General features: G+C 57.6%; 1 protein-coding gene across 1 annotated transcript; it reads right to left on the bottom strand.

The window, feature by feature from the left end:
* Window positions 1-720: 720 nt before the first annotated feature.
* On the bottom strand, window positions 721-7,059 carry PITX1 (paired like homeodomain 1). Its single transcript, XM_063349149.1, has 3 exons — window positions 6,897-7,059; window positions 3,879-4,084; window positions 721-1,260 (listed from the first exon to the last, which is right to left on the bottom strand). Exons 1-3 carry the CDS (start codon window positions 7,057-7,059, stop codon window positions 721-723), a joined length of 909 nt encoding a protein of 302 aa, XP_063205219.1.
* Window positions 7,060-7,953: the final 894 nt, after the last annotated feature.

A 7,953-nucleotide genomic window follows, 5' to 3' on the forward strand; every position in this document is an offset into this window, starting at 1 on the left:
GTTGACCCTTGTCATTATTATTTTTAATAGTTTCATACCTAATATTTTAACCATTTTTCCCGCAGAATCTACTCTGCGAATTATATTTTTTTCTGGCGCCCCCCCCCCCTTTTTTTTTCTTTTTTTTTCGAGTGTGATTCTGTTTCTCAGTGGTAAACATTAACCAAACTCTTCCCGTGCGACAAGCGGCCAAGAACCGTCACACCAGCTCTTACCATCGAGGCGTCCCCCTCCCTCCCTCGCCGCCCCCCCCCCCCGCGGGGAAGCGGCCGCCTTACCAACTCCTGTGCAAGTTCAAGTAAACACATACAACCCGCATAATCCAGAGAAAAAAATTGCAACTCATCCATGTACCAGATTTCGGTGTCTCTTGCAAAAGTTTTCTGGTCCGTTTACGGTTTTTGATGGTTTATTTTTAATTTTTTTTTAAAGCGCAGTTTTATTGGTTGCGCCGTTGCATTAATATTGTTTTTTTCCTAGACAGTTGAAGTCCGCGGAGCTTTTGGGGTGTTTGTTTTGGTTTTTTTTCCTTTTTTTTCGGTGGTGTTTTGTTTGTTAGTTTTTTCCTCTCTCACTTGCTCGGGTTTTGCTTTTAATCAGTTTTAATTACTTTATTTTTTTTTCCCTTTTACGTTAAACGTCGATTTGCTTTGTCGGCGGTGGTGGGTTTTTTTGTTTCTTTTTTTTTTTTTTTGTCGGAGGTGGTTTGTGTCAAGTCCGTCAACTGTTGTACTGACAGGCGTTTAGACTGGAGCCGGGGCTTTGCAAACTGCTGTAGCCGAAACTGGAGTGCTGCTTTGATTTCAGTCTGAGACTGGCTAAGCTGGAGTTGCAAGTGTCCCGGTAGACGCTGTAGGGCGAGCCCGGTGGCCCGTAAGGACAGGCCGGCGAGGACATGGCCGAGTTCAGCGAGGAGCCGCTGATGTTGTTGATGTTGTTGAGGCCGGAGTTGGCCATGCCCGGCACGGCCGAGTGGCCCATACTGGAGGGCATGTTCATGGAGGAGATGCTGCTGGGCGCCGAGAACATGGACTGCGAGGAGAGGGGGCTCATGGAGTTGAAGAAGGTGAAGCTCTTGGTGGAAAGCGGCGCCGGGGTGAGGCTTTTGGTGGCCCAGTTGTTGTAGGGGTAGCCGGCGTACATGTCGTCGTAGGGCTGCATCAGCCCGCTGAACTGCGGCACGTAGCCGTTCTTGCACAGGTCCATCTGCTGGTTCCGCTCCCGCTTTCTCCACTTGGCTCGGCGGTTCTTGAACCACACCTGGGGAGGAGAAGGAGTCGGGGGGGGGGACGGACACCGACACGGCACGGTGAGTGCGGGACCACCGCCTCCCCCTTCCCCGCCTCGCAGCGCGGACGCGCGCAAGGAGAGCGCAGGCAGCGCGCAGCCAAAAGCCGCCCTCCCCCGCCCCCCCTCCCCAACACTCCCACCCCGGTCGGGATGCGAGGGGAGGTGGGCACGGCTCCGCGGCCGCGCACGGCCTCTCTCTGCAGCCCCCCGCCCCGGGGGTCTCGCTCCGCGGGCTCTGCGCGCATCCCTCTCTATTCCGCGGGATGCGCGCAGCCGCCTCTCCGCCAACGGTGCCTTCGCGGGTGTCCGCGTCCTCCCGTGTCCCCCCCACACTCGGTCCGTCCCCTCGGAGCAAGCCAAGGGGCGAAGGCACGGCCCGCTCTGATTAGGGCCGGCTCGCCCCGGCTCCGCCGCGTTTCCGAACGCTAATGCTGTGTAATAAAAGTCCCCTGTTACAGATCATAAAAAAGGGGATTGGATTAGTATGTTTAGGTTTAAAAAAAAAAAAAAAATCAGTCCCCGCATCGCCTTTGGGTGGATGCAGCCTCTGCCTTTATATCTAATGAGAATTTACAGCCCTGACTAGGGAACAGAGAAGCGGGGGCCGCTCCTGGTGTTTGATGCAAAAACCTGATCCAGGCTCTCTCGTATTTTTTATATATATATAATTTTTTTAGCCCTCGGAAAGCTTTTGAGCCCGCCGTGATGGAAGCCGGTCAGCCCCAAAATTCTTTTTCCAGGTTGAAAACCAGCATCGCCCTGTCTGCCCCGGCTGCGCCCGGCCTGCGAGACTCTCCTGCTGCTCCCCCCCCCGCGGCTTCCTCTGACCGAGCCGTCGCCCCCCGGCTCCCTGCGGACACTGCGCGGTTCCCTGCGCCCGGCCCCGCGGAAGCTGCGCTCCCTCCGCCGGGACGCGGGGGGGGTGGGCAGCTCTTCGGGCCTCCCCTACCGGCGCAGGAATGGCGCAACTATTATTAAACACCGGTCTCAAGGATGGAAACTTTGCGGGGGGAAAGAGGGGAGAATGGACGGTGGAGTCTATTTTAAAAAATAACAATAATAAAAAGAATCCCATATAAATAGGAAACGAAAGCCAACATGTTCAAGACCTGTAATATACTCCTCGGAAGGTGCTTCCAGACAGGAATTTCCTGAAAATGAGGGTAATAGTTTTAATTATGGCTCCTAGACATTTTAAAGGAAGGCCCTCATAGCAAATTAAGGTTAGATTTGCAATCTGCAATCTCAGAACATCAACCCAAAACATCTCAACGCAGAGGGAGAACGAAATTATGTTAATGGCAACTCATATATTAGTTTTATTTGCTTCCTGAAATATTCCAGCAATATTAATGCAGTTTAGTCTCTGCTCCGGCTTTGTTTTGTTTTAAACTCAATTAAGACAATGCTTTCAGATGCATTTTCCCCATTGCAGATGGGTGTTTACTCTTGAAAGGTTTAAAGCAGAATCTCTGTAATCCGATTTGGTCACTCGCGGTTTAATTGCCAAGAAAAAAAAAAAAGTAAAAAAAAAAAAAGAAAAAAGTGGCTTTTCGGGACGGCGAGGCTGCCCTCCCTCCGCGGTTCCCGTTTTATCCCGGTTTTCTCCCCTCCGCGGCAGCGAACTCAGCCCACGGTCCGCGGGCTCGGCTGGGGTGCGCGGCCGCGGTAGAAACCGCGGGGGTAAACGTCCCGGGTGGGGGGGGAAGCGGGGGGGGAACACAAAGGGGAGGTGGAGAAACCGTGACAGCCCAGGCACGGCGGGCAGAAATTCTACGGATCAATAGAGCTCCGCTCTGGTCCTTCATTGCCAGGATATTTCACCCGTAAATCTCCCTAAGGAACTGCCGAGGCTACACGTACATTTATATATATATTTATTTATATGGTGGCATCGGCTCCGAGGCTCCTTCGCCGTACAAGTATGTGCCTACAGCGCTTATTGACTTTGGAGTGCAATCGCTCCCCAGCCCTCGTCCTTCACTCTGCCTCTGCAAACAGCCCCTCCGTCCGCCCGCGGTCGCGGGAGACGCGCGGCCGCGGAGGATGCGCGGCCGGGAAGGGGCCAGGCACCGACAGTGGTGGGCTGAGCCGCAAGCCCGCCGCCGCAATGGCATCAAGCAGCGGTTTGTTGGGAGATTGCTGGGATTATTGGGAATAACCAGAGCGAGGGGAAGGGCCGCTGAGGCTGCCCAGTTGCTCGGCTGCGGGGTTGCTCTATCCCCGCGTCGGGTTTAGGCCAACCCTGGTGGGGTCTTCCCCCCCACAGTCAGGCCCTTCCCAAGCCCCGGCCACCCCGCTGCCCTCTGCACTGCTCGACCCCCAACTTTTCGGGCCCGTCCCCAAACGCTGGGCCGGCGGCCGCGGCCCGCTCCGGGCGGCATTTCTCCGCGGCCGGGAGGTGAATTTCTCCTCTCTGCTCTGCATCCCAATTTGAGTAATTAAAATCAAGCCCACAGCAGTCGAGAGCTGTTCGCAAACCGCCTCAGCGGGTTCCTAAAAGGGACAATTTCCCCGACGCCCCCACGCTTTCCAGCGGGGCCCGGAGCAGAGCCCTGCACCCCCGCGGGGCTGGACGCCCCTCTTACCCGGACTCGGGGCTCGGTGAGGTTGGTCCAGACGGCGATCTCCTCCCGCATGCTCATGTCGGGGTAGCGGTTCCGCTGGAAAGTGGCCTCCAGCTCCTGCAGCTGCTGGCTGGTGAAGTGGGTCCGCTGCCGCCGCTGCTTCTTCTTCTTCGCCGGGTCGTCGGCGGCCCCGTCCTCGTTTTTCTGCTCGCCGCTGCGCTCCTTTTCTGCGGTGGGGTTTGGGGTTTTGGTTGGCGTTTTTTTTTTTTTTTTTTCTTTTTTTTTCTCAAACAGAAATACACAAAGGCAGCCCCGCCGTCCCCGCACCCGGCCCTGCCCGCCCCCACCGGAGCGACGCGCAGGGACACCCACTAGGGTCCCCGCCGGTCCCTGCACCCACCGAGCGCCCCGCAGCCAAACCCGGCCTTTCCCGGGTGGGGGAAGGCTGGGGAAGGAGGACGGAGCCCTGCCCGGGCCCAGGGCACCTGGGGAGGCAGCGGGACCCCCGGGGCGGCCCGGTTCGAAAGGGGACCGAGGGGTGAGAGCGATCGCGGAGGAGCGGGGTTCCCGCAGCATCGACCGCTCGGCCTTTCCACGGCACCTTCTCACTCCCTTCCACCTCGGGCGCGATCTTTGCTCCATTGTCTTTGTTGTGCTGCGGCCGCGATAGGAAACTTTGGAAGGGCAGGAGTGTAAAACCCAGCAGCAATTAATTGCAAAAGGCACCCTCTCTCTTTGCCTCTACATTCCCCCACGAATTCCTTTTTTTTTTTCTTTTCTTTTGCTACTTTTAGGATTTATTTTAACCCGAGGCCGAGCGAAGCCCTCTGCAAAAATCATATCGAAAGAAGCAAAGCAAAAAAAAAAAAAAAAAACCCCAACAAAAAACCCAGGAGCGTTTTGGCGGCCGGGATTTGCGCGGACTGGCAGCAGGAATCCAGCCCCGCCGCAAACGCGAGGACAAACCCCGGGTCCCTTTTCCTAACGGCCTTTCTGGCTCTCCCAGCCCGGTTTTGGGTCTGATTCGGCCCGGTTGAAGCCCTCGGAAAAGGGACTCAAAGGCCTGAACGAAACGTGCTCCCGGCGGCAGCGGGGGAAGGTGCGGCCAGGCGGCGGGAGGCTGCAGGGCCGGGGGCCGCGGCCATCCACCCGGCCCCCGGCCTCCGCGGGGAGTTTTCCCTTTTCGAGAAGTTGTCTTTCTTTTTATCCTTCTTTTTGGAAGGTTTTATCCCGGCGGCGGAGGAGCCGGGGGCATTTATCCAGCCCCGACCTCTGCGAGGTAAACGGGAGTCTAAAAATAATCGCGGGCTGCATCCAAAGCCCGGGAGGATTCGTCCTTGCAAAGTCACCCCGGAATCGCCCCTCGCCTGGGCACCCTCCCTGGCAAAAGGGGGGAGGACGAGCGAGCCCCAACGGCTCAATGGAAGCCCCCGAAGGGGCCGATCGCAGCCCGGCTGGCCCCTCTCCCTGCTCTAAGAGGTTTGCAGAGCAAACAAGGCCTCTGCAGCACAGACCCCATCGCCACCGGCACCCCCCCCTCCCCCGGTCCCCCCGGCCGCTGGACCGGCCGAGCCGCAGGGCCCGGCGGCGGAGGGGAAACAGAAACCGAAATAACCCCCGCAAAGACAAATCCTCTGGGTTTCCGCTGGGAAGAGCCCGGAGAAACCGGGCCGAGAGGGAGCCGGGGGGATATAGGAAAGCGGCCGCGGTGGGATTTAACCCCACTCCGGATTTAACCCCGCCAGGATTTCATTAAAAATGCGGCCTCCGCGCTGGGCTGCGATACAATTTCAAATCATAAGGCATATTAGCTTTAATCGGCTTTTGTATTTTTTTTTTCCCCCATTAAAAAAAAATAATAAAGCGTGTAAGGTATTTTGCAGCTTCTCGGAGAAGAAAAGCAGGCAGGACCTCAGCCCTCCTCCAGCACCGAGGGGTCACACACAGGGGTAGGGCAAAATGGAGCAAATCTCCCTCTCTAATCTCAAATAATCCCCTCTAATCTTGGAGTCCCTTCCAGACGCCGGTCCCTAACTTTGTTTGCGAATCAGGCTGGGAGGCACAACCAAAACCCTGTTTATCACCGGGTGCCACTTCGGGACCCACTCTTGCCACTGTCATTCCCTAGGTTATAGGACCTGCTAAAACTCCGAAGAGCAACAATAGCTATTAAAAAAAATTGAAATTAAATAACAGATAAACTCCCCCTGAAAGGGTCTCGGTGGAGAACGGGTATCGCGCTCCTTCCTGCAGCTTTTGTTTCCTTCTCCTGGCTTCCCTTGTCACCCTAGAAATGTTGCTACTTGAATTAAACACAAACTGGGAAACCACAGCTTTCCCCGCAGCCCTCGCACATGGTGGTCAGGGCGCGGGCACCCTTTTCCAGCGGGAAAAGCGCGCAGCCCCCGCGCGAAACCTCCGCGGCCGCGCACATCCCCTCCGCGGCGGCCCGCGCTGCCTGTGCCCGGCCCCACGCCGCCTCTCCTGCTCTGCGGGGCTTTTCTTTATTATTATTTTTTTTTTCCCCTCTCTCACCCCCCTCCCCCGACCCCCCCCGCCTCCTTTGACAGAGAGATCTTTTTCCATCTCTGCACCACCCGAGCTGGAAAATAAACCCGGGCAAAAGCTGACATTATTTCAGAAACATCCGGCAAAACCGCACTCCCCGAAGAGCCCCCCTTTCCCTTCGACCCTATCAATTAATAACTGTGTTTTATATATATATATATATAAAAACAGCAGCTCCTGGGATGGGGCTGGGGAGCCGTGTTGTCCTCCCGGCGCGCTGTCAGCCCCGGTTGCCGGGGCTCGCTCGGGATGGAGCCGCCGGGCTCATCGGCAGCTCTTGTGTCCCCCCCCCGCCTCCGTTTCCCCCCCATCACCTCTGGTTGTGCGGGGGGTGCGGGCAAAGCTCCCCCCCCCCAACCGCCCCGCGAAGGGAAGGCGCGGTGGGGAGGGGGAGGCGGCGCGGGGGGGAGCGGGCCGGGGCCGCGGGGTTTGGGGCGGGGGGGGTGGGGGTGGGGGGTTGTTGGGGGTTACCTGGCACCTCCGTGTCGGAGGATTCACTGGCTGAGTTCTCGATCGGGTCTCTGGGTTCCGAGGATCTTTGCAAATGGAAGCTGGAAGCCATGTCATGGGAGGGTTGGGGTCTCAAGCTCTCGGGCAGTCTCTCCAAATTCATTCCACCTTTAAAGGAATCCATGGCAGGGGCGCCGGGCTGCCTGGGGGAGTTTGCAGGTGTTTATTCCACACAGAAAGGAACAAGGAGCTTTTTTTTTTTTTTTCTTTTTCTTTTTTAAAAGAAAAAAACAAAAGCAAACAACAAAACCAAAACCAAATCCACTTATTACTAACAGTATTATTTTAAGGGTGTCGGAAGAAGAGATCTGGGCAGTGCCTGGAAGCCGGTTGTCTCTGCTCGGGGAGAAGCTCGGCAGTCCGGCCGCATAGGCAGGGAAGTGGTAAAGATCCCTTATAGAGAAACGCGAGTTGAGAGTTGGACAGTTTAAAGCTAAAGAGATTAAAGTGACCTGCCCTAGAACAAATGCCTGTAGTTAAACGGGGCTCCTCCCCCTGAAGGTTAAAACCTCCCCGTCTCGCTAATGCATCACTCCATCTAGCGCTCGCCCAGCCCGGGCGGACCTGCCTCCGCGCTCCCCGTCGATGTGCGCGACTTGCGCGGCCGCGGCCAGGCCCGCGGACCCCCGGCCGGCCCCTGCCCGGCCCCCGCCGCCCGGCCGCCTCTCCTCCGAGGATGCCCCCTCCCGCCTCCTCCCCCTCCCCCGCAGCCTCCCCTAAAGCCGGCGAGGTATTAAAAATATTTCAGAAACGAATGGAAAGGTGGAAAAATCACTCCCAGCCGCTCGGGGGGCGGCTCGGGACCCCCTGCCCGCCCCCAGCACCCCGCCGGCCCGCCCTCCTTCGCAGCGTCCTGCCAGCCGGCAGCGCGCAGGTTGCGCCCCCGCGCAGCGCGGCATCTCCGCGGGTAGCCCCGTACCCAGCCCGGCTGGGCCTCCCGGCCCGCGGAACCTCCGCCCCCACTCCCTGCAGTGGACGCGCAACCTGCGCACCCTTCAGCATCCCTGCACGGGGCTGC

Source organism: Chroicocephalus ridibundus, chromosome 11, assembly GCF_963924245.1.
Source record: "Chroicocephalus ridibundus chromosome 11, bChrRid1.1, whole genome shotgun sequence".
Lineage (NCBI taxonomy): Eukaryota > Metazoa > Chordata > Aves > Charadriiformes > Laridae > Chroicocephalus > Chroicocephalus ridibundus.